At 39.9% G+C, this 25897-nt stretch overlaps 3 protein-coding genes across 7 annotated transcripts; all 3 read left to right on the plus strand.

Annotated features, from left to right (window-relative positions):
- Nucleotides 1–2541: 2541 nt before the first annotated feature.
- hyal2b (hyaluronidase 2b) lies at nt 2542–6907 on the plus strand. The gene is made up of 4 exons (XM_075461123.1): nt 2542–2728; nt 3266–4245; nt 4464–4550; nt 4634–6907. Exons 2-4 carry the CDS (start codon nt 3295–3297, stop codon nt 5021–5023), a joined length of 1428 nt encoding a protein of 475 aa, XP_075317238.1. The 5' UTR covers nt 2542–2728; nt 3266–3294; the 3' UTR covers nt 5024–6907.
- Nucleotides 6908–8140: 1233 nt separating this feature from the next.
- abhd14a (abhydrolase domain containing 14A) lies at nt 8141–13504 on the plus strand. 3 transcript variants are annotated; one of them, XM_075461124.1, is made up of 5 exons: nt 8141–8366; nt 9530–9810; nt 10049–10164; nt 10965–11200; nt 12009–13504. In XM_075461124.1, exons 1-5 carry the CDS (start codon nt 8151–8153, stop codon nt 12189–12191), a joined length of 1032 nt encoding a protein of 343 aa, XP_075317239.1. In that variant the 5' UTR covers nt 8141–8150; the 3' UTR covers nt 12192–13504. The 3 variants fall into 3 exon arrangements, with proteins under 3 accessions (XP_075317239.1, XP_075317240.1, XP_075317243.1); XM_075461125.1 differs by lacking the exon at nt 8141–8366 and adding an exon at nt 8399–8896; XM_075461128.1 differs by lacking the exon at nt 8141–8366 and adding an exon at nt 8399–8682.
- A 1790-nt stretch (nt 13505–15294) lies between these two features.
- Nucleotides 15295–25292, plus strand: LOC142377225 (aminoacylase-1A-like). Of its 3 annotated transcripts, none has more exons than XM_075461129.1 (16): nt 15295–15392; nt 15477–15604; nt 15738–15882; nt 17066–17130; nt 17218–17322; nt 17416–17510; nt 17708–17784; nt 20465–20554; nt 22220–22276; nt 22411–22484; nt 22985–23034; nt 23782–23926; nt 24048–24116; nt 24199–24278; nt 24495–24555; nt 24682–25292. In XM_075461129.1, the coding sequence occupies exons 3-16, from the start codon at nt 15756–15758 to the stop codon at nt 24844–24846; spliced, it is 1260 nt and encodes a 419-aa protein (XP_075317244.1). In that variant the 5' UTR covers nt 15295–15392; nt 15477–15604; nt 15738–15755; the 3' UTR covers nt 24847–25292. The 3 variants fall into 3 exon arrangements, with proteins under 3 accessions (XP_075317244.1, XP_075317246.1, XP_075317245.1); XM_075461131.1 differs by having other exon boundaries at nt 15323–15392; nt 15481–15604; XM_075461130.1 differs by lacking the exon at nt 15295–15392 and having other exon boundaries at nt 15412–15604.
- Nucleotides 25293–25897: the final 605 nt, after the last annotated feature.

Below are 25897 nucleotides of genomic sequence, written 5' to 3' on the forward strand. Positions count from 1 at the left end.
TACTCCATCCCAGGAGGGATTTTTTTTTGTTTATGTTTTTGGGAAATGAATCAGATTAGTATTTGGAGGATGTTTCTGGTAGCTTTACGTGGGGTCGTGGCCGTAAAGCTACCTGCCCTTCATTTTCAATCCAAACTGAAACACGAAGACAAAGTTAATAGGAAAGCGGTGATCAAATGTCTCTCGTCTGGCTGTACCTTTTACGTAACAACTATTTGGCAAGTGTACAACACTTACTTATCAAATAATATTTCATAATAACAGAGAACTCCACCTTTGAGAAAAGGATTTCAATCCTGATTAAACTAACTTGACCTGGAGGGAGGAAAAAATGCTTCTGATCTCCAGCTAATGAGGTATGGATAAAGTTTGGTGAGTAGTAAAGGCCATCAGTGCACTCTCCATGGCAACGGGACATCTACAGCTTCTCTACAAAACTGTCTGATGCTGCTCTCCTTAAAGGATAAAGAGTTCTGAGCCATGAGATCCACTCCACTTTATTGCTTCAGTGAAATGATTCACCCTGTACAAGCCTTTGTGCTCTTTTCACCCCTCTTGGCAGTTTGCCATCTTGTTTTCACGGTCCGGGGGAGATGTGCCAGTGCAATTAAGTTTTGTTGTTTATTTTCACAAACCTGACATTATATGCAAGCCATGCAGGGAATTGCATTGTTGGGGTCTCAAGAAATGTAACTCAGAACCACCCGCTCTGTGGCTTTGCTGACAACAGCATGGGCCGGTTTTTAAACATGAAATAACATAAAAAGGGGGATATTATTCAAAGGCACTCTATTACTGAAAGGGAAAACGTACATTGTTTTATTTCCTTGAAGTTCTGTTTCAGACGATACTTTATTTGAAATGGGGTTTTTACTGGTAAATAAGGGCAATTGTAAGAATAATTATAGTCAGTTTTAGTTGTCTTTGCTTGTAGTACAAACAGAATTCCTCTGAAATATTTATTTTGAAGGAATTCCTTAACTCTCAGATGTGCATTGACCTCATTTAGTTGAATGTAAGTTAGCTATGAGTCATGATCACACAATCGGTCGTTGGTGAGCTATGATTGAGTTGGATACTTCAGAAAACCTGACTCGTTCTTTTTGTTGTTTTTTCTTTTTTGCATGCCTGTGTAACATAGAGGTCAAACAGAGGGGGAGTTTCCAGGGTATTTAAAAAGCTGTCAGTGGTGGAATTCAGTTCAGAATGAGCAAGTTTCATCTGAAGATTTGAGAATAATACGCTGCAGGTAAGAGACTAAATTGAGACTTTTCTTAAAAGCAGACCACCTTTTCTTTCTAGCACGTTTGTCTTTACCATCCTCAGGGCACAGTCCACATCCAAATGTACTGCCAATGTATGCCTTTTTGTTAGAAAACACACTTAAGTGTGCACGTGATCTGTATTCGCACTTTAGCTCCTTCTTACGACATAGCAATAAACCTACATACTGTGTTTTGAAAAGTAAGTTATATCAGGATTGGGTAACTGCAATAATTAGGCTCAGTTTCAGATTACAGAAATACATAGCTGTGATAGACCAAAATGACATAAAAATCATAACTGGATTATAGTTAGATTGCCAAGAATAGAGTGATGATACTTGTGCTTTGAAACAAGCGACTTTCTTCAAAAAGAGCAGAAGCAATAACGTGCACAGTAGAAACACTGGGCACCTGTCTTTTTTGAAGGGGCTGGCTGTAAATGCTGAATGATAAAAATGCAACTTCTTTGCAATGAAAACATTTTGCAGTGCTTGAAGAGAAACAGCGAAATGTGAGCAGCTTCAAATGTTGCAAGAAAAAAAAAAAGACAAATCGTTTTTTTTTTAATCTTTATTTAAAAGCTTTCCAAAAGTAATCCACAAATTGAAATTAGATTACATTTGTATGATTCAAAAGAACATCTATGTAATTAAATAAAGTGCCAACACTTTTAGAAAGTGAGTTACTACATATCAAAGTAACCTGCCCCAAACTTGGTTATATTATTGATTTGATGAAAAAAAAAAAAAAAACTGTCCTTAGAACAAAAATGGATGACTGTGGCCTTAAGAAAAACATACACATAGGACAATGTAAAGCATATGGTTTAAAATAATTGTGTCAGGGATGTTTTCGTATGGAATGGACATACTTTGTGGTATTATCCAAAGTGAGAATTGGCAGAATAGCCTTTTATCCTTGTATAATTTTATATTGGAGCTCCATTCAGTTATGTACCAGTTAAACTTTTAGGTTGCTGTATAATAAATGAAAGAATTTCAAATAAAATAAAACTGTTTTACAACTACTGCTCTTATGAATTAAATTTGCCCTCAAGAACAGACTATCATCGTGGGGGTGGGTGGACACTGGTATCATTGATGATCCTCAAATTTATATCCAACAAGCTCCTTATCCTAAAAACCGTTTTGAGTGGATACATTTTAAAGTAAAATCCTATGTTGTACAACAACAAACGACGCTACAGTGCAAATTACAATTTTTGATTAATCTCGAACACCCCTACTCAACTCCTAAATGTAGTGATCTGTTGTTGCTCAACGTTTACCGTCACCATCCCTTCTAGCATAATTTCCTTTGAGCCCTACCTTACTTTTTAAATCATCAAAATGGATTGAGCGGACGATGACTGCTGCTTCTCACATGGCAGGGGGGTGGAAGCGTAATTTATCTCACGGTTACATAAGTGGAGTAAACCCTTGTCCTGGGCGTCAAAAGAAAAGGTTAGCCCGAACAGGCAGAAGAAACCCGTTAGCTAATTTAGCAACACGGTGGTTAGTTTCAATGAAACTTTGAGCTAATGTGGCTAAGTGACGTCTCTCGACGTCTGGTGAAAATACAGCATACTTTTAAAATGAGAAATGTAAATGGCAGAAAAGCGGAATGTTGAATAGTTTCTTTTTCTGTTGGGATACATTTATTTCCTACTAACATTTAGACATGTTTTTTTTTTTTAACTAAAAGTAGTTAAATGCATCCTTCGTGACATGTAATTTAATGCTGTTAACAGTGCGTGTTTATATTAATTTAAATCTTGCCGTTTCCTCTTACTTTACCTATTTTGAAATGCTCATTGAAACTCTTTCTGCCTTTAGAGGATTGTGTTGTCTTTGTTACACTTAGCGCTCTAGATTTCCCGTTTCTCATTAATTTTGTAACAATAGAAATTAATCAAATCAGCGAATCACCTATTGGATATTTGAAAGTTTTAGTTTTGATTTTTGGTTGAACTTCACAAAACTGCTTTGTCTTTTCTTTAGAGAGAGGAGGGTGCAGGTGAGCAGTGACCATGGGGGCTGTATTTCACTCTCTTCTCATCACAGCCGGCCAGCTGCCATTGTTGATTCTGACTCTGTTTACATCATGGACGGTCATGTCTTCAGCAGACACAAAGCAGACAAGATGGCCATTATATTCCCAGAAGCCAGTTCTTCTTGTCTGGAATGCCCCGACACAGGAATGTCGGACACGACATGGTGTTACTTTGTCTTTGGACCAGTTTGACATTGTTGCAACCCCCAATGAGGGCTTTGTCCGGCAGAATCTCACAATGTTCTATAAGGAACGCCTTGGGTTGTATCCCTATTACGAGCATGGGGGCACTGCATTGAATGGAGGCCTTCCACAGCTTGCCAGCCTCACTCAACATTATGAAAAGATGCCCGATGGTCTGAAGAAATACATTCAAGAACCTCAGGCAAAAGGTTTGTCCGTTATTGATTGGGAGGAGTGGCGCCCATTATGGATTCGAAATTGGGATTCTAAATATATCTATCGCAACAAATCACAAGTATTGGTGGCCAAGAAAAACCCAGAGTGGCCCCCAGAACAAGTGGAGAAAGTTGCACGGCAAGAATTTGAGCTTTCAGCTCGAAAATTCATGCTGGAGACTCTGAAACTTGCAAAGAATCTGAGGCCCAATCAGCTGTGGGGGTTCTACTTGTTTCCCGATTGTTACAACCACAACTACAAGGATGACCTGAAAAACTACACAGGCCGCTGTCCTCCTATCGAGACGCAACGAAATGATCAGCTGAACTGGTTATGGATGGAATGTACAGCATTTTTTCCGTCGATATACATGGGTTCTGTACTACGCTCTACAAATTATGGGCGCCTGTTTGTCCGAAACAGGGTGAAAGAGGCGATGCGCCTGGCATCCGTTGGGGATGGATTAGCACGCCCTGTTTTTGTTTATACCCGACCTACTTACAACAGTCAGATGACCCTCCTCACTGAGGTGAGTTGGTTATACCTATATATTTAACCTTGCATGTAAACCAGTGTTGTTGTCACGGACACAATTTGGTGGCGTGCAGATGGGACACTGGATCAGATACTGATGGTGTATCATTAAACTGTTGCCTTCTTTGAAACACAAAAAAACTAAAATATTTTAGTGTGATATTCTCCCCCTGTAATGTTACACAGCTGAACTGTCATGTGCATCTTTTGCAGCTAGATTTGGTTTCCACCATCGGTGAAAGCGTTGCACTCGGAGCTGCGGGTGTGATCTTCTGGGGGGACACCTCCTATGCAAGCAGCGTAAGAGCTGTACCTTCTCTGTGGGTTTGATGCTGAAAAGGCTGTTATTCAGTGGTGTTTACGTCTCCTTTTCTGTCCTGCAGACCAGCTGCTCCACCCTGAATAAGTATCTTATGGGACCACTGGGTCGGTACCTCCTCAATGTGTCTACAGCAGCAGAGCGGTGTAGCCAGATGCTGTGTAAATCTCACGGCCGCTGTCTTCGCAAAGTACCTGACAGTGATGTATATCTTCATCTCAGCCCCTCAACACACAGGATAACAAGTCAGAGTGGCAAGTTGAAGGTTACTGGAATGCCTGGCCAAGCCGAGCTGGCTGTTTTCCGCACACATTTCCAGTGCCAGTGCTACAGTGGGTACCGAGGTGACGCGTGTGAGCAGAAAGAAAAAGGGCAGAATAGAGCCTCCTCTGTCTTGGGGACCTGGCCTCTCTGCCTTTTACTCCCACTCGGCCTCCTCTCTCTGCTTCATTGAGGAAACTGAGAAGCCCAAACTATTCATTTCTTCTGCCGGCACTGAAAGGGAAAGTTCAGACTTGTGGACATAAAGGTGGTAAGTTACTGTGCCACAGTGATGGTTATGAATTTTCAGCAGCAGATAGTCAGGCCTGGAATCAGAGAGTCACCATTGTGACAGAAGGTGGTTGATTACTTTTATCCTGTTGTGTCAAAAATCAGAGCTAACTCTGAAAGGTTTCTGATCCAAGATGAAGAAGTACTGATCCTCACTATGTTCACTGTGACAGTTGTGAGACCGTCTCAAGTCTTTTTTGTATTTATTTTTAATGGTTGACACAACTATAGAACATTTGAGCCTTAATGACGAAAAAACTGGAAAGATGCATTCAGACCCAGTCGCACATTTGCATATGCTGACATTCATTTAGTGCATCACAAAAAAACAAACATTATTTTTTAAAGTGTCTTGTTTGTTCGTATTAACGGCCAAGTGGAACATTTTTCTATGTACTTCTGTTTGTGCATCCACCTTCAAATTGTGGCCCAGCATTTTGAATGAAATACACAGTGTATCATGCCAAAAGATTATAGATCATGCAGTCTTAAATCTCTTTAATCCTTTGCTCATGGAAACAGTGTGGCTGGACCTGTCTGTTTCAGTTCAAATCTGTGCCTTAAAAGGCTACAAACGGCTCTTTCTTTTTTAATACAGTTAATTTAAATAAAAAAAATTTGTTTTACAAAGTTTGTTTACTGTGAAAACAAGTCATGCCAAAAGTAGTTTTTTTTTGTTTTGTTTCTATTTTCTTGGCATTCAGGTAATATTACCTCTGTCTGTATTGTTTTAATTTCCTTGAAAACATACGATTTTTTGGGGGGAAATTTTAGCACAGAAATGCCAAAGGTAGATTTGTCGGCTCTGTAAATGTTGTTCCTTTCTTGGCCTCTTTTAAAAACAAATTAAAAAGTGGTCTAGTGGTTTGAACAAGAAGGGTTTGTGTTAAAGCGGCACAAAGACTGAAAAGTCAAGTGTCTATGAGCTCAGATACCTAACGTTAAACCTTTTTTTTTGGTGCAGTTTGAATCCTGTCACCGCAGCTTGCGTCGGGCTGTCTGTGCCGATAGCAACTACTGTAGGTACCTGTTCACATCAGTTTATTGCCAATTTATTTGCTATTCTAAAGCTACCTGAGTATTTTTCATATTTACACTGTAACTTGTATATTTAGCAACTGATTTCAAATTGTGATACCAATGGGCAAGTGACAGGTTGTGCTGTCATTAACTGAGAAAGTAGAGAAAGGCTCAGACGGCATTAAAGAAGGATGTCAAATATGTTGCCTTTTTTAAGTCCTGCACTTTAATTACTTTCCACTCGGTGGATTTGGCTTTATTCCATGTTGCATCTTGTGAGAGGTGATGTTTCGTTCTGTTCTGTACGCATACTGTCAGTGCCTCAAAGTATAATAGTGCCCCCCCCCCCATGTGTTGTGTTATTTCAGAGGTGTGTCCCACTGTGAATTGATAGAAATGGGTATATTCTGTAGTTATACCTTCCTTTTTCCCCCTTGGATCGAGAAGGTGAATGTAAGTGATGTCAATTATTCTGATTATAACTCAGGCTAAAACCTGTGTGGGCGGGTGAGCTGATGCTAATTACTCAGCTGTCTTTAATTTGGTTTTACCATCTTTACTTCTGTGAGACTGTGTTTTGAAGCAGCTTCGTTTCAGTACTGATACGGCTTGGATAAAAATGAAAAATAAACTTATTTTGCCAAAAATAGACTGTTATTGTTTCAAATCACACATGCCAAAGTCAAAAGGGTACTGTATCTCAGACGTTTCATGTTCACCTTATGTATTTGAGAACTTAAATATTAAAATAATGTTTTTTATGTAACTTTTCTGTCTGTTACTTTCTTTCTGTAAGCAGAAAGGGTCTGTGTTTTCAGGGACTCTTCTCATTTTATACGGGTAGGGATGGTGTCTTTGAATTTGATATTTAATCCATTTAACTTTTATTTGTACAAAATATCTTTTAAAAGGCTGGAACTGAATAAAATACGCTGATGACTCTTTCACATATACAGGTTTATGGCCTTGATATTACTAATAGTTGCATGTCAGCCAGGTAGTGAAAGTGGCGTTTGATATTTGAATGACAGACAAGTAGGAAATGTTACATTTTGTATGCACTGACAGTTACACACCATAGTAATGTTTGGTAAACCAATAGATTACCATTGTTCTGGAGGAAATGAATAAGAAACAAAATATTCTCTATGTGCTGTGAAAGGATAAACAGACAGTTAACAGATTTGCCAACAGCACGCCAAGCTTAGTAGAAAGGTTTTATGTTGAAAACAATTTTTAAACTACACAGCATATGTTCGTATTATTCTAGGGTTTTTCTAGAGTTTTTGCTGTAATATTTTAAGAACTTGTTGTACTTTTTTAGTTTTTATAAAATAAAGGCAATTAAACAGTAAGGTAAATTCAGGCAAAAAAAGTTTTAAAAGTCTATGATGTGAACAGTAAAATGTCTCCTCAAGACTAAAACTCCAACAAAAACAAAACAACACAGTTTTTATTGCTTAATGTCAAAGTAAAGAAACATATTTAATGGTAAAAATACTAATTGTAATTTTTGCTTTTAAACCAGATTTTGGCCAGAAATGGATAAATGTTTGTGTGGCGGGGCTCTGTTATGACTTGGGCAAAAATTATAAGCCAAATGCCGGAATTCACTTAGATGGTGTTTTATTGTGCTCATCTTCAAGGCTCAAACAAAAAACAAAGTGAAGCAGCAGTGCAAAAAAATAATTACAAAGGACATCCAGGCAGGTTAAAATAGAAAAAAAACAGCAGTACCTTCAAAACTCAGACAGTCCATCACCTTCAGTATGACTTAGAGTACGAGTCTAAAAACCCAGACTGCCAGACTGTGGCACCAAGCCCTCTTTTTATAGCTATAGGCTCCGCCCCCGAGGTATAAACCCCATCTCTTTACAAACAAAAGACAAGAAAACCCCTAAACAATTTCTACTAATTCAGGTAAACATCTCACAGTAAATAAAGTCAAAATGTACAAAAATAAATAAAATAAAAAACCTGTAATCAAAAATATCTACTCAGTTTAACAAATGCAAACTAAATTAATAAGTATCCCGATGACGTCACCATTGCTTCGTCACATGACTCCCTTCCGGCAGCGCTTACCCGGAAGTAACCAATCCTACAGATCTAAACCACGCAAAATGTTTGATACCAAACCACAACTTATGATGGGTATGACGACTGAGGCAGGAACACCGTGTGTGCACCCACAACGACCCGCTCCAGCTTCACTGAAACCAAAAGTAAGTGTATGTATGTATCTGTGTGTCGAAACGGACTTTACTCTTGTGCTACGTTCTCTAGCTCATGACGGCTCCTCCATCACAGTTTGGAAGAGTCGAAGTTCTTCAGTCCCCTTCAGCAGGAAATGACGCACGGTTCTTAGTGTTGTTATGTGCAGCCTGGAATATGTTCCGACTAGGAACAGGCGGCTAAGACCTTGGTGAATCTAAAATATTTCAGAAACACTGTCACTAAAATGTCGTATTCTGTATCGACTTTCTCGGGTGGCATTTAAACCTGTTGTGCTTTCAGTTCATCGGGAATTTATCCTTAAAAGTAAGAGATTTTATTTTTGTCTGAAAAAAAGAATATATGGCGTCAGGCACAATTTTCCTATTAGTTTGAGAAGCTAAATTGGCTTCCTCCAGTACGGACCCGAAGTCTCACAGCAACGACTTCTGTCACAACCATCATTATCCTCAAGACATGGCGATAAAGAAGAGAACATCACTCGTTCGTTTGTGAATGCGTTTAATTATCTCCTCTGTCGGTATGTAATCCTCTGGTTGCATAATCCAATTTACCTCATCCAGCATTGTGCTTAGAATTGGCTAATAAACGCGGCACTGCTCGCTTTCATTCCTATTTTGGCTAATTGCAATCGTCGTATTACTGTTTTTGTTCTTCAGCGCTATATATTTTAAGTTCTGTTCCCATGCACAGCCACTAGTCTAAAACTGTCCAAACACTCATATACCAAGTTAGCAGTTATTTAGCAGAGACGTCCTTTATTCCATCTATCGCGACTCGGAATCACTAACCAGCAATGAGTCTATACTTGGATTGACATGTGTGGCAATTTGAAGAAAATTTACCATATTTGCCAGGGGAAGAAAACTGCCAAATGAAGCCTTATCTTCAATACAAATGTTGACATTTCCCTCGAAAGGTTAAATATCTAATAGCTTCAAGTGAAACACCAAATTCTGTGAGCAATCAGATTCTGTGAGGTGGTCAGGATTTTCAATTGCATATTATATATATGTTTCCAGAGATATTGTTGAGTAAAATTTGTGAAAAAATTATATGAAACCCAAGTTTCTGTAATAGCCATTAGAATTTGTGGCCTTCTCTGTAAAGTGAGGAGCCTTCAGACGATGCTTTGTCTACCATTTCTTTTCAGGTTCTTCATCTGGATGAAATGAATTTCTTGCGTAATCGTCTTGTTGTTTTGGGCCTGGTGTTGTTGGCCACGTTGCTGCTGTATCTTTTGCTGCCATCCATTCGTCAGGGCAGCATGGAGCCGTCACTCGAAGCTCAAAGAATGGGGCTGCTGGCCACCTCTCCCCCTGCACTTTCAGCCATCAACGTGTCCATCCGCACCGGACAGCTGCCCGGGGACCCTCCTTTGTTTTTCCGAGAAGCTCTACCTATAGATGGAGCTGGGAGGCAAATATTACCAAGGTGAGCTGACAAGTGGAGAGACCTGTTTAACATTTCCAAACAGGTACAGTGACATGCTTTTTCCTCATAGTTATTAACTACAACAGTAGTTAATTGATTGATCGGATTTGGAGATTTGTACATTGAAATGTTTTTATGAAGTGCATACAAATAGAGAAAGCCTGACACAAGTAATTGCAACTGACTGGCCATGAGCTAAATATAAAATCTTGAGTCATAAAATGATGTCTCTGTGCAGGCTGCAAGTTGTCCTTCTGCATGGTCAGGCCTTCACTTCGCAAACCTGGGAAGAACTGGGTACCATGGCCCTGCTGGCAACTAATGGATATCAGGCTTTAGCAATGGACCTGCCAGGTAGAACTTGAGCCCCTCTGAAGCTGATGCAGAAGCTTTACTTTTAGCCAGATCTGAAAAGCTGAAATGTTTGAAAATACGAAGTTTGAGTTTGCTTCATTTTCTATTTCTTTTGCGTTTCATTAAAAACACTGAAAAATATTCACAAGCTTGTAAAATGATCAAGTCTTATTACTTTATTTAAACTGACAGACACGTAGAATGACACGGTCATCCTATAATAAATGGTCGCCACTGAAAACTTTTTTTTTTTTTACATGCAGGGAAGACGTTTACTTTCATTTATCATTTTAAGAGTTTGTCTTGAGATGATAGTGCCCTCTTGTGGTTGAAATCATTTTCACTCGCATTATCTGATTGTGGACAACAGTGCATAGGTTATGCTTGCTTATCATTACTGACATGAATTCAATTAATTCCTATTCAATCTTATGTTCTCAGCCATCAGCCAAGTACATAGAATTGAAAAGGAACAGTGCCTTAGTACTGTTGCACATGTGAAATCACTGCAGTTTGTATTTAATGTAGAGCAGGGATGTCCAAAGTCGGCCCTCGAGGGCCGCTGTCCTGCGGGTTTTAGATGTTTCCCTGCTTCAGCACACCTGATTCAGACCAGTACATACATATTTTATCTGTATCAGGTGTGTTGAAGCAGGGAAATATCTAAAACCTGCAGGACAGCGGCCCTCGAGGACCGGATGTGGACTTCCCTGATGTAGAGGGATCACAGCACACTCACTTGGTATTTATGTCTAGTAAGATATAACCTTATTTTAATTCATAAATTCTTCTTCTCTGAGGGTATGGAAAATCACCCGACTCAGATGCGCTGAAGACTGACCAGAGTCGGGTGGACCTCCTCTCAAGGTTCATGGAGTCTTTGGGCGTCAGAGCAGCTGTGCTTTTGAGCCCCTCCATGAGCGGACATTACTCCATTCCCTTCCTCGTGAAGAACAGTGCACAGCTGCGCGGCTTCATTCCTATAGCACCCGTTGGGACTCGGAGTTACTCTCCAGAGCAGTACCAAAATATTCAGGTGAGAGCATGTTATATGGTGATATGACGGCATTTATTACATATATGTCTACATCATGTTAGAGCAAATAGAAATTAATCGTACCATTAGTTGTGTTTATATGAGGATAAAACTTATTTGGTTGTCAGCCACACATTTATTCAGAGAAATGTACCCATAAAAGAATGAACTGAAATAAAGTTGGTAAAAAGAATTTGTGACGGTTACCCCTCTGTAAGATGGGGTCTCTGATCAAGTTATATTGGAAGATGATTACTGCCCTCATCATTACAATCTAGGAAAAAAAAGCCCTTCTTTGCAAACAAATTATCATTAATCACACTAATCATTGATAACTTAATCAGCTGAAGCTATTGAACAGTTTGACTTTCTGTCATCGTTCCCTGCATTATTACATTGCTATGAAGTAAGTACACACGAGCCACTATTTATTTGGCCACTTACTATAGCTTTACGCCACATGCATTGTCAGATAGCTTACTGATTTCTTTATTGATTTCCTTTAAATCACTACATGGCCTTGCTCCACCTTATGTCTCAGAGCTGTTAAACCCAATTATTCTGCACCTGAACCCCTCTGATCAGAGACTCAGCGCTCATGAATGGTTCCTCAGTCTGGACTTTAAACAAATGGGGACCATGCTTTTACTTTTTTAGCTTCAACACTGAAAAAAAAAAAAAAAAAAAAAAAACTCCCACCTCACTGTCAAAACAGCTGAGTCTCTGTCACATTTAAAAAGGTAAAAAAGTAAAAAGATTCATCTTCATCATTCTGAGAATTGTGACTTCTTTCTCATGTGCTTTTCAGACTCCCACTCTGATTGTGTTTGGAGCCCTGGACACTAATCTAGGTGCCCAGTCCCACAAAAACCTCCTCCAGCTTCCTAATCACTATGTGCTAAAGTTGGAAGGAGCTCGCCACGCTTGTTACAAGGACAAACCCCTTGAATTTCACCAGGGATTGATTGAGTTCCTCAACAAACTGAAGTGAGAGGAAGAGACGGTAGATAAACAAAAGACAGGCAACATTTCTAAGTGAGAGGAGCATTTGTCCCGTGATTAGTGTTTTTCTCATGTTATCATCACCTCCAGATCCTGGGGATGGGAGCGGGTTTGGAGGATAACCTGAAACAGTGCAGAAATTCAGATGTTACCGCAATGAATGTATGGGGTTTGAAGTTTCATAGTTTTGCCTGAAAATATGACACTTATGGCGCACAGCCTGTTGGTTTTTCTTTAAAAAAAAAAAAAAAAGATAATTGCTTCCTTTGTTTTATGTCCCTCATTGCATGTGAAAAAAACAGAATATGTTCGTGTCATTGTCACCATTGTTGTAGGCGAAACGTCAGTAGATGTAGATATGCAAATGTTACTGTTGCTTGTACTTAAAAGCTTTTGTTAGATTCGCTCCTGAAACACAGACGTGGACATGAAAACCTGGCAACCTAACGTGGGCTGTGTTCAGTCAAAGCAGGCTGAATCGATTCATACTGTATTAAATATGTATAAAAGAGTATGGACCAGTTGAAAGTGATTCAAATCTGTATTTATAGTGTTGATAAGCTATATGTAAATGATCTGCAATAAGTCTGGACAATCGCACCATAAAAAAAAAACTAAAAACTGGAGTAAAGATAGTGAAAACAGGATAAATATTGCTCAGAAAGAAAATAAAGAAGGTGTGTTTGAGTTGACACGATGCTTTTGGGAGCTGAGCTAATCTCTATGTATGACTTGCTCTCTATAGGCTTATCGTACAGCCTCTTTTTTGTTGTTTTTGTAATCGAAACTCTTGACAGTTTCAAGCTCAACTGCATGTGATTTGTGTGTAGTTTTTGTTTGTTTTCCAAATGTATAAATTCAGCTGTAACTGACTTGTTCTCGGAAACAAATGTGTCCAGCCGAGCACCATTGTTAAGCGCACTATTGAGCAAACTAAAAATGAATTGAGACGTTCTTTCTTTTCCTCCCTGTTTGTATATATAAATCATTTCTAAACTATATATTGATACCCAGAATTACTGTTACTTTTGGTACTAAATGTGAATTCTACTTTTGTTTTTTCGGGGGAGTTTTGAAGGCGGGAGTGACTGTGCTAAATGCTGTTGAACAGGTATGTGACCTTTTCACAGTGGTTTTTGGAAAACGGGCTACGAGTAGGAACGAGTACTTCTGCACAACTGATGTTTGCTGTTGTTAAGATTAAGTTGCACTTTCATAATTTACCAGTTTTGATATTGGTGTCTGCTGCACTGGATAAAATGAAATAATTGTCAATACATTAAAATAGTAAAGAAACCGAGAGTTCAGGGCTTTGTCGTCTCTATAATTTCCAGTTAGTCCAAAAAGTACAGGATGGATCCAACAAATTTTACACATAAAAGGTAAAAATGTTGGACTCTCCAGTACCTTACTGCTTAAATTCTTATTTTCATTACAAACCATTACATGTTGTGTATTTAGTGAAGCCAACACACACCATAAGCTCCAACTTATGACTGTTTCTACTGAAGTTAGTACACGTGTCATGTTAAGTGTGAAACGTTTATCAATTGAGTTGTGCAGACAAATGCTATTTCAATCTATCTGCGATATTTTTTAAAATGTCTTTTTCAGGAAAGGAGCAGGACTTGCTGTTAGTCAGCTGATGGCGGTGTTGGTGGAGGCAAGCTTTTGCTTCAGGGTGCAGAAGGAATCAAATATAGTACAGGTGTCCGCTTCACGTCTCACTACTTTAATGGAGTCTTGATGATTATAGACCAAATCCATTACAACAGCTCATCGGGCACATGCTGTACCACATAGCCTACAGATACACGTGACAAGTTCTACATTCAGGGGTTACAAAGAAAGTGCTCCAGTGAAAAACTGCCTGGCATGTGAGACCAACACAAGTACAACAGTAGATGATCATTTCAACACACATCTAGAAACACATGCCCCTCACAGAACCAAAGATGCCAGAAAGGTGTGGTATTACAGCATCTGTGTCTGACAAATGTTAAAGGCACAAACCATCCAGTAATAAGATAAAAAAGAGAAACCACCTCACATTGTAAATCCTGTCTTTTCTGATGCTTTCCTTCTCTTCACCTCTCCTCTCTGATGTCCTGCTCTTAAAAGGGATGCAAACACTAAAATCCAACCAACATCTAGTTAAATGTTTTGAGTTTAGCCAATTATCGAAAAATATTTTTCGAAACAGTGAACAGACCTAACCAGTTAACTGATCCCACGACAGCTTTGCATAAGAATGAATCTCATTTATGAAGGCTTCTCATCTGTTTATACATTTTGTCTATTGAGCTATTCTTTAAGGGTAATGATTTTATTACGTTAGGTATTCTATAAAGCTATTTTTGTTCATTTCGATGTTTAGTTGTATTTCTGTCGTCAATGTCCTTTATTCATCTGTCTGAAGACAAGAATTTCCCAAGGTGAGATATTGTGCCATAAAATAATTTTCTGTGACTTTAATGCATGATCCGAATTACAGATGGATAGACCCATTTATGAATGTATTTTTTTTGTACAACCTTGGACAACGCGTATATCAAATCAAATCAAATCAAATTTATTTGTATAGCACATTTCATGTACAAACAATTCAAAGTGCTTTACATAAAATAAAAGCATTGCAGCAGGGAAACATTAAAAATACATAAAAGAATATAAAGAGAAACAAATAAAATCATTTAAATTAATTTAAAAACAAGCAACAGTCAAGATAAGTTAAAAGATATCGTGCAGATTTCACGCATAGACACATGAGAAAAGAAATGTTTTTAACCTGGATTTAAAAATGTCTACATATAAATATATATCTACATATATATATGTATAACAATACAATTAAGAAAAGTGGCGTGTAGGAGAACCTTGATAGCGCAATCATTTTGAATACATTAACTTACAACTGCCCTGTTAGCTAACTTCAACAAACGTCACAGTTAGGAAATGGTATAGTCCATTGTGGGGGTGTTTTATATTGTATTACAGTGATATTTCATGCGCAATTGTGGGATATATATTTAAAAATTGACGAACACAAACACAATAGGATATTTAAATATTCACCTCCACTCCTTTCCAACCTGTTGTTTTTTTGCCTCTTTGGGGGGCTCCAAGTCTTCAACGGGGAGGTTGCAATCTCCCCACATGACTCGAACCCTGCTCGGCTTGACTGTCTTTGGTGAGTACCGTTAGTAATCCAAAGTAAAGAATCAACAAATATATGGCGTTTTCCTGTGTATAACCTTCCGTGTACTGTCTCCAGGTAGTTAACCGGCGGCGAGTACGCAGTTGCAGCTTCTTTTACAACAACACAGAGTCTCAAGTTACGTTGCACTAGGCTAGCCAGCTTTTAGCATTGCGTTGGTGCTGCAGCAGAGGTGCTGAACGCAGGTACGGTACCGGTGGTTCGAGCGAGCTCCAGCTTTACCGCAGCTGTTTGTGGTCAGTCTGTGCCACAGCACAGGCATGATCAAAACACATTGCTCCTATGTAAATGTCGCATATTGTCTTTTATTTTTCTCAGAAGAGGAAATAGATCATAATGCTACCTGACAAAGATGGTCCAGGTGTTGGAGGGGGGCAGAGCTCCCCTGAAGGAGAGGATCCCTCTGTGAGTCTGTTCAGAGACTACCTCCGTCTCAAAACTGTCCACCCTGACCCCGACTACGGTGAGATACCTTTGTCACAAAACACTGACATGAAGTTCTGGCCTTTGGGGATGTAACAGGTGGATTGTTGGCCTTTTTTTTCGAAAGGGGGTCGAATCAGCCGCTGGTTTACCCACCTCTGATGTGAGCAAAAGCACAAAATGTGTGAAGTGTAATTCTCTCTTTTTTTTTATACACATTTAAATGTAAATGTTACTTTTGTATTATCAAATTCGGTTATTTCACACACACAGAGCATGATGCAGTTGCACAGTAAGTTTCAAACATAATTTCCTGCATTTATGCAGTAAAAGTGTGAGATTGTTTCCCCCACATCAGTCGTATCAAACCGCATTTTATCAAAGTCCACTTCTTATCTATCAGTTACACATTAAATGCTCTCACTCGTTTATGAAGCTCAAAAAGAAAGTGATAAAATTGCAATTTACGGGTCACGCCTTCATTTTTAGCTTCTTCTGAGTTTTTTTTAAGAAAATACAGACAGAAGTTATCTTTAACAACTTGAGAGTCGAGTCAGCCCTTGGAGATTAAAGCTGAGATAGGCCATGCCAACAAAAAAGCTGACATTGCAATTGTTGCTACATGTGACACGGGCAAAAACGTCTTGTGTAAAATGGGGAAGTGTAAGTGGGGTTATTCTACTTACGAATCAACTTTTCTTTTAGCTGATAAGAACCATGTGGTAATAAGTATCAGGACTTTGCTACTAATCTCTGCTGTTCAGAGGAAAATGTTTTGGGAACACTCATCCAGTTCAATTATGTTGACAAAACCGCAGATGTTGTCCTTGTGCAATGCAATCTACATCTCGTATATTTGTGCAATATCAGACAATAAAATTGGCTGGCCGGTAACTTTTTTTTGCATTAGTCTAAAGGTTGTCTTAGTTAGGGCAGCTTTTCAGGGTGCATCCTCAGTTTGGACGTAAAACGTGCTCAACAACCAGTATTACACACCAGAGGATCTGCGTCACCCAGCACTTGAGACCCCTTTAACCCTAACCCTAACCTTGGAGTGATTGAAAAATGCAGTGGTGTTTAGAGTGAACTTGGCTTTCTGTCTTTGTACGACATTACCAAAGTCCAACAGCGCTAACATAGCACCGGGAGCTATGACTTAGAATTTTAACATTATTTTTAATATTTAAGCCAGCTGTTTTGCTTTTGTGTTTATTCATTTATAGATGCTGCTCTCAGGTTCCTGGACAAAATAGCAGAGGAGCTTGAGCTGCCGATGAAAAAGATAGAGGTGAATGAATCCACGTGATAACCAGTTGCTTACATGCTTTAAGGAAAACGCAGACGCTTACTTATCTTTCCTTTGATTTCCTTTTAGGTTTGTCCTGGCAGAGTTGTGTCAATCATGACATGGGAAGGGACAAAACCCGCTTTGAAGTCCATCTTACTGAATTCCCACACAGATGTTGTACCTGTTTACCAGGTATGTCCTCTGTCTCTTTTTACCGTGTTACAATCCTGTTATTACCCTGAATGGACATCAAAAGAATAGACTTGCTATCAATCTCTTCTCCAGGAACATTGGAAATACGATGCTTTCAGTGCTTTCAAAGATGCAGAGGGCAACATTTATGCCCGGGGAACACAGGACATGAAATGTGTGACTATACAGTGGGTATAAACTGCCTTAATAACTTGTTTTGTTAAACAGGATTTTGTTCTCTAGTGTTGTTGTGATCTCCTCTTGATTTATGTTGAATGAGTAACGCCTGTTTTAACACGCGCTCACTCAACCTGCATACAGAGTCCTCACACTTCTTTTCTTGTGGGCGTCATAAATCTGCTGTGTCTGCTTTTGTTCTCTGTAGGTACATCCAGGCGGTCAGAAGACTGAAAGCAGGGGGTTGGAAACCGACACGCACTGTGCATTTAATGTTTGTTCCTGGTGAGATATTTAACTTTTAGTGCATTTGTAAAGTCTTTAAACTCCATTTAGGGAGTGTGGGCCATCGCAAAAGATGGCAAGACTTGTCAGCGGCAGGCCTCAATACAAGACAGTCAAAATGGGCCCTGAACATCACAGTGTATGTTCAGTCTCCAGCCTGCCTTTCTTTTGCCTCTCTCCGGCAGCTGCTACTTGCTATTTCACACACTGATTAAAACATTAAGTAACAGCGGCCAAGTGGTGATGGGTAATGTTTTAGGCCACTATAAGAAGAGTGGGGATGTGCGCAGATGGGACTGACGTTGAGAGCAGGTGGAGATATGTTCGCAGCTACCAGGTTCTACGTGGTGAGATCCATTGGGCATAACTGCCAGCAATAATTTATAGGAATTATCTCCCAGAAAAAAAATACTGAATACCTCAAAAAATTGAACAATGCAAAAATGGGAATACTATCAGACAAAAAGGAACTAATACAATGGAAGCAGGTCAACCATTCCTGTGTGGTACGCCTGAGGCCGACCGCCGTAGTGACTCGGCGGGAAGGCCAGGGTTAGCAAAAGCCTTTGAAATGACGAGAATTGAAAGATGACCTTAAGGATGCCTTCTTTAGCCCTTTAAAGGGGAACTAGGTAGCATTTTCACCTAAAATTATAGCCTTCAGGAGTTTACCAATGGTTAAACAAGTCAATAGTAAGCGAATGAAGCCTGTCTCGCTCCCAACAGGGGTCTGTATGCTGAGAATCCCATATGTAACTTCTGCAGGAGCGACCCGCTTCTGAAGTCTCGCGATGCGCGAGAAGAGTCGTTTGTGTTTACGGCACTTAGCTGGGTACTGTATGCTAGTTGTAGTTTTGTAGCTTATTAGCAGTCATTTGCGAGCGGTGAAAGCGTTTGGGTCATGACTGAGCCACCGAGGAAGACACCGAGAACCGACGACTTAAAGTGATAGATTCACCCTAGGGTCATTTGAACCGTGACATCCAGCCAAGTAGCCCACCCGAAGTTTTTCCGATCTTGGCTGAACATCAGCCGAGTTACTTAGTTATCCCGAATAGCTTAGTACAAGCGCTAACGGACTCTGGCAGTATCTCCAAAATTACCACACTAAAATCACATGCCATGACACCAAACTTCTACAGTTGTACAAATATGGTCTTTACTCCCAAAACGATGCATTTGGAAGTTTGTACATAGTCCAGACAAAGCAAGGCTGCTCAATTTCTCCATTGATAAAATAAATTCACAACTCTACAACAAAAATTCATGTAGAATATAGCATATACTTTGTTGTCTACAGTAGTAGATCAACCCTCATCTTACATTGAAGCTCCCAGATCAAGGAAGTGATGTCGACGCAGCTTTAGCTGCAGATCGGCTTGTGTTGATAATAATAAACTCCTGGACTATGTACAAACTTCCAAATGCATCGTTTTGTGAGTACAGACCATATTTGTACTACTGTAGAAGTTTGGTGTCATGGCATGTGATTTTAGTGTGGTAATTTTGGAGATACTGCCAGGGTCCTTTAGCGCTTGTACTAAGCTCTTCGGGATAACTCAGTAACTCAGCTGATGTTCGGCCAATATCAGAAAAACTTCGGTAAAGTATACAAAGTTATTTACATGGAAAAGTACAAAATGATTTTTTTTCCCCTAGCTACAAGCGCTTTCATGTGACTTCAACACTGGGCAAGACGAAGTCTAGGCCACCTATGGGGGGGGGGCATTTTTACGACAGTGTAGAATTTCAAGTTGACCAGTAGAGATCGCGATACTGCCGATAACCAATCCTACCTTGTATCGCTTTAAAGGCTACAGATGCTTCTGTTTGTGAAATATGTTGGGTGGAAAGCTTCCCAGATTAACCACTGTTTCCCAGTGGGACCTGAGAGGAACTCCACAGGAACCGATATAATATAATTGCCAGTGGGAGAGAAGTGAGCTGTTTCTCTGTAATCACTGCTCACTCCACATGAATTGTGGAAAACTACTGCAAGCGGCACAAGCCAAGGGTCTGGCAGATGGGGCGATTCCTGTCTCTCATCAAGCCATGAGAGTTTTGCCAAGGGGGGAATCGTGGGAACGGTGAACCCTCTACATGTACGCTGGGGATAGGGAATAACCTCGAGCCACTGGCTCTAATGATCGGGTAATACTCTGGGGTAACTGAGGCTCGAACCCCCTTTTAGACGGAGAGCCGATCCAGAGGCCCATGGACAGGCGTAACTGGGGCCTATCGCAGATGCTGGAACAAAAACATACATAAACCATGAAAATGAAAGAAAATGAACGATGGCTCGGACAGGGCGGGGGTTCCACTTGTGGCAACTTTATTGCAGCAGGTTGATGTTTTCTACACAGATTTTTAATCAGATAAACCTGCCACACGATGCCGATTACGTGATCGGGTCATATAGACAAAGTCTCCAGTTAGATAAGACTGTATGTTGACAAAACAAAAGCCCTGTGTCGCCCTTATGAACAAGAACAAAGAGATATAGAACAAATATGAATACTTAACACCAGTGTCAGTGTCAGCGTTCAGCCATGTAGACTGGAGAACGTCCCAGTCTTTGGTTGAAAATACTATTAGTTAAAGTTCCTTGCAGGAGATGAGCTGTTTGATAAATGATAACATGAATTTGACTTCTTGAAATGTGCGTATTTTTTGCTTTCAGATGAGGAGGTTGGAGGCCACAAGGGAATGGAAACATTTGTCTCGAATCCAGAGTTTCAGAAGTTAAACATTGGTTTTTCTCTTGACGAAGGTAAATAAATAACTGCAGTATTTTTTCGCGCGTCAGCTCTCAAAAGAAACCCTGACTAAAAAGACTCGTAGACCTTAATATGGGTGATTTACCCTCTCGTACTAAAATCTTCAGTTACCCTTTCAGTATCATTTAAACTTTACCAGGCAGTCATACAGATGTTGGTTTACTGCCACATGGTGCTGCTTTTTGGTTTAGTTTGGAGTTAAAGGCTGCAAGAGAAGTAAACCAAGTCTTTACAGTTTCATTTGATCGCATTGATGTGATCGTCCATGATTAATATCACTATCATGCAGACCATGAACACGGTGGCCTCCCCGCTCTCCATATTAGCTTCTTTGTGGTGTTTTTTCTTCTCTCCTTATTTTTCGCAGGTTTAGTTTAGTTTTGTTTTGTTGTTGAATGTGGCGCTAAAGTAACACGTCACTGTCGCAGACGGCTGCGCCGCATCAGTCCCGACCTGGTCCCAACTCATGTGCGAATGCAGACTGAAACAGTTCCGCTGGGGAAGGACGCTTATCAGAACGAAATTCGAGGAGGACCATTCTTAGAACGGCTTTGTCCGAATGTGGCTATTGTCCCAGAGTTATCTTTTTTTTAAAAACAATGAAGCTCATTTTTAGGATTACTTGTGTTTGTCTGAATGAACCAATCTATTTAGGTTTGAGAAATCCGTAATGTCCACAATTTGCTGTATTTTTAAAATCTACCTTAGGTTTTAAAGAATCCGCTCTGCAGTGTTTGACATAAAGCTGGTATTCGAATTGATCTTGTGTGCAAAACAAAATCAGTGAAGTCAGTTATTAACTTGGCAAAGTTAACCAGTCTTCACACCACGGGCCTCTGGCCTTTGCACTTGATTCTGCCCTCTTGAAGTTATCTTAAAGGGTAACTGCGGTATTTTCAACATTAAGCCTCTTTTCTGAGTCGTCTGCAATGTTTTAGAATCCCCCTCACCGCTTTTTTGATGTTTACTGCTGTCTGTGTATTTGCCTAATTTTGATTCATCTCAACCTGCTTCAGAATGGCAAGTCATGTGCATGTCCAAAAAGGTCCGTAAAAGAACTATAAACGTCCTTTTTCAAAATCATCAACTCACCGGAGTGGTTACTGGTGTGCACTGGTAATCCATATCAAATTTCGTTGCGAAAAGTTGCTTCTGTTGTGTTTTATTTGACATTTTGTAAATCCCATTGAGTTCTATTGAAGACTGGATGTTCGTTGATATTACTCCGTCACCGAAACCATCAAGTTTTGTGGAGTATAGCAAGTCAGATTCAACTGCTGAGCGGAAGTTTATCCACGGCTGTGAGGTGGCTAAGAAAATAGTTCAAGCATGAACGAGCTGCCAAATAAAACACGACAGAAGCAACTTTTCGCAACAAAATTTGATATGGATTACCAGTGCACACCAGTAACCACTCTGGTGAGTTGATGATTTTGAAAACGGACGTTTATGGTGCTTTTACGGACCTTTTTGGACATGCACATGCCATTCTGAAGCAGGTTGAGATGAATCAAAATTAGGCAAATACCGGAGACAGCAGTAAACATCAAAAAAGCGGTGAGGGGGGTTCTAAAACATTGCAGACGACTCAGAAAAGAGGCTTAATGTTGAAAATACCGCAGTTATCCTTTAAAGCAGGTTTGACTTATCTTTTGCAGGACTGGCCAATCCTGGCGAGGCCTTCACTGTGTTTTTTGGAGAAAGGAACCCCTGGTGTGAGTATCAAACACAGAGAGTGCAAGCCGCCCGCACATCTGATCAGTTTCAAGGAAAGAAAATAGTTGAGTTTTAAAGTTTGATAGAGGGCTAAGTCCATCTTAAATGAAACAGGATGACTTCTGATTTCCAGGGATTACGGTCCACTGTCCAGGAAGTCCAGGTCATGGGTCCAGGTTTGTGGAAAATACAGCTGCTGAGAAGCTGGTAAGTGTCATTAGTCTGGTTTACATCCACAGTTTTTAATGCACACTGTAAAGTTGTGCAATGGAAAAGGTTGATGGAAAGTACAAAATTGGAAAAAGTTTCACTCTCCATGTGGTTCTTACCTTTATCTGAAAGGAGATGTGGTCCTTTGGTGTGATGGAATTATCAAATGTGATTACGTTTGTTGTACCAATCAGCTGTTTTTGTGCTTATAGAGAACAAACATGTCAAAAATCCTGATGTGAAGCAACAAACATAACATACTGAATTAAAAAGCATTCCTGAAGAACTTGCTCTTTTTTTCATTTACATATTCTTTGTTTACAGTTCAAAACTTTAGGTTTAGTGCAGCCACGTGTCACATAGCCTACACTGCCTCCTATTAACAATTTTGCATCCCAAAAGTATGTTTCAAATCCTCTTTGCAGCCGGATGAGAAAAAAGCTGCTTTTAGTAACAATATTTGTGTTTTCTCTCCTTTTCTTTCTTTTTTTTTACAGCGGCAAGTTATAAACTCCTTCCTGGACTTTAGAGAAAAGGAGAAACACCGGTGAGATAGTTTACAGCGTCCCACAGTATATTTCATTGCATTTACGGAGTGATAGATTATTTACACTTTTGGATTTAGCTTGAGGCTATGCGTCTAGAAGGTGACACATCAATGGCACTAGGCTTTATGCCTTTCTCCACGACACAAACCTTTGTCTATAAATCATGAAAGCTACTCCCAAAGTGGAGGGGATTTCACTGGAGTGTAGATCTTTGTATGCCCGGTGCCTCCAAGTGCAATGCTGCTGGCATGTTTAAATCAGCCATCTGGGTCGTGAATATGGCCAATTCATGTTCAGAGCTGAGAAGCATGAGCAGCCTGGATTTATGGGCTATACCTTTTGTGGCAGTCATCTTCCATCTTTGGTTCAGGACATTTAACAGGATAATGACTAGATTAAAGATGAAACGACGCTCACGAGAAATCCATGTTACGATTCAGACGTTACACACACGTGAGACATTTAGCAGATGTTCGTACAGGTATTTCAGAAAATCTATTTCAGCTTCATGAAATATCTTAATGTCTGGATGTGTATCCGTTAAATGAACTGAATCAAAGATTATAATCTCAAGATGACAAAATTTGAACAAAAACCAACAGTTTCAGAACATTAGTAATAAATGAATGAATATTATATAATTATATAATGAATATAAATGCTTTTTCAGTGTTGATCTGGAAAATTTAGATAAATGTTTTCATTGTTTATGATGTCATGATGTATCTTGTGTGTGTGTATTTCAGGTTGAACACCAGTGAGTGCTTCACTCTCGGCGATGTCACCACAGTGAACATGACCATGGTTAAAGGGGGCGTGGCCTACAATGTCATCCCAGCCGAAATGGACGTCAGCTTTGACCTGAGAATACCCCCCACAGTGAATCTCCAGGTGTGTATGAGCACGTGTGTCATGCTCACACTGACATGCAGATGTGTGGTTTCATGTCCCAGCGATGAGCCTCAGGCTCAGCTTTAACTCTTCGCCCGTCTCTGAATTGTGCCGCCACCAGGAGTTTGAAAAGCAAATCAAGCAGTGGTGTAAGGAAGCAGGAGAAGACGTCACCTATAAGTTTGCTCAGGTCAGTGTCACTTCCACTCAGGAATCAGCAGCAGGTCTGTTCTGTTTGCCAGAGGGACTAAATTAGCGCTCGTCCGTTACAGAAACACATGAACCAGAATGTGACATCGACAGATGAGAATGACCCCTGGTGGAGCGCCTTCAATGCTGCCTGCAAGTTAATGTGAGCACATCAGTATATTTTTAGTGTTCTCAAATCATATTCTGCTTGGTAGAATAAGGCAAAAGTACTGCAGGTACAGTACAAAACTAGATTTTTTAAACTTTATATAAATGAAAGAGACACATAGGCTCTATATGCCTATGCCTGTCTACATGCCATGAAGTTACTATTGGTGTACTGTGCATGCAAAGTCTCATATCAACATCTCTACTGTAGGAATATGACCTTAGAAAAGGAGATCTTTCCAGCTGCCACAGACAGCCGTTTCATCCGAGCGGTGAGTATTTAAAAAGCAGCATGAGCTCTATGACTCGTCCTGTCATTTGTCCATTCATCACAACGTTTGAGACTAGAGAAAGAAGGCATTTCTTATGTCTGAGCTGTGTTTGTTGAACAACTCTAGGTGGGTATTCCTGCTATTGGCTTCTCTCCAATGAACCGGACCCCCATTCTGCTGCACGATCACAACGAGTATCTGAATGAGCAAGTCTTCCTGAAGGGCATTGCGGTGTACGAGAAGCTCATCCCAGCTCTAACCAGCGTTCCCGCCTTACCTGCCGAAGCTTAGACGAGCTCTCATTTCTAATCCACACTGAAACATTTTTCACACGTCATATCATTTTTAAACTTGAGAAATTAGTAGAGATTACCAAAGAATAACAACATCATGTCATTAAGCCAAACTGAGCACTTAACCTTTGGTGCTGTTAATTTTTTATGATTCTCAGGATATAGGCGCAGTACAGTAAGCTTTGCATTACTTAGTATTGTAGCAGCTTTTAACAACAGACTTACTGTATGGAAACGTTGTTGACTGAGTGTGCTTGTGTGTATGTAGTCTTAAAGGAGTAACACCCATTGTGTTAACAATGGTTTTCAGTAATATGGAAGAATCAACTTCTTGCAATATGAAGATTACTTTCACTAAACCTTCTATTAAATGTATTAATGATTAATTTAAAATGATAATTCCACAGATAGAATCTTATTTAATAAACTTGAAATTGATAGATATATTTGTTCTTTTCTTTGTTATTTTCCAGTGTCAGTGTCTGGTGCCACGCTGACAAGCAATTTACATTTTGTCACATCAGTTCAGGCTGACCTGGAGCAATAGGGAGTGCGGTTTTAGCCCGCACCAAACGCTGCACAGCCGACCGCGTATGGCTCCACAGGTGAAGAAAGAAGAGCACAATGCCAGATTTTAAAAATCATAGATGAGGCCCAGTCTCTCCTATGATGTTCAAGTGACAGAGAAAACCAAAGTAGAGCTCTTTGGGAATGCAAAGCATAAATGACTAAATTAGGTTCGCCATGTACACTCAGTACCCCTGGTACAGGAGGTTGTTGAATGTATCAAATGAATTAGGCATGAAATGAAGGCCCTTTACAGCAGAATCTGTTACCCACTTTCAGAGAACTAGTTTCTAGGTCCTGGGTTGTTGAGCAGGATGACAACCTGGAGCACACATTCAAAAAAGATTGGTTAAAGGCTAATAGATGAACTGTTTTAAACTGGCCTCCGTACAGCTGAAATCGTTGGCTAGCTAAAATCAACAATCGCCAAAAAAGAGACTGCTGCAAACCAAATATTTGATGAAAGGTAATCTGATTACACA

Source organism: Odontesthes bonariensis, chromosome 3 (genome assembly GCF_027942865.1).
Source record: "Odontesthes bonariensis isolate fOdoBon6 chromosome 3, fOdoBon6.hap1, whole genome shotgun sequence".
Taxonomy (NCBI): Eukaryota; Metazoa; Chordata; class Actinopteri; order Atheriniformes; family Atherinopsidae; genus Odontesthes; species Odontesthes bonariensis.

Excerpts from the sequence above, each read along its gene's own strand:
- hyal2b (XM_075461123.1), top strand. The coding sequence starts at position 3,295 with ATGGGGGCTGTATTTCACTCTCTTCTCATCACAGCCGGCCAGCTGCCA. Across the intron at positions 4,246-4,463 it reads AGATGACCCTCCTCACTGAG|CTAGATTTGGTTTCCACCAT; the intron begins GTGAGTTGGTTA and ends CATCTTTTGCAG. Across the intron at positions 4,551-4,633 it reads ACACCTCCTATGCAAGCAGC|ACCAGCTGCTCCACCCTGAA; the intron begins GTAAGAGCTGTA and ends TCTGTCCTGCAG.
- abhd14a (XM_075461124.1), top strand. The coding sequence starts at position 8,151 with ATGCAAACTAAATTAATAAGTATCCCGATGACGTCACCATTGCTTCGT. Across the intron at positions 8,367-9,529 it reads CAGCTTCACTGAAACCAAAA|GTTCTTCATCTGGATGAAAT; the intron begins GTAAGTGTATGT and ends ATTTCTTTTCAG. Across the intron at positions 10,165-10,964 it reads TTTAGCAATGGACCTGCCAG|GGTATGGAAAATCACCCGAC; the intron begins GTAGAACTTGAG and ends TTCTTCTCTGAG.
- LOC142377225 (XM_075461129.1), top strand. The coding sequence starts at position 15,756 with ATGCTACCTGACAAAGATGGTCCAGGTGTTGGAGGGGGGCAGAGCTCC. Across the intron at positions 17,323-17,415 it reads ATGTTGTACCTGTTTACCAG|GAACATTGGAAATACGATGC; the intron begins GTATGTCCTCTG and ends TCTCTTCTCCAG. Across the intron at positions 22,485-22,984 it reads ATACAGCTGCTGAGAAGCTG|CGGCAAGTTATAAACTCCTT; the intron begins GTAAGTGTCATT and ends TTTTTTTTACAG.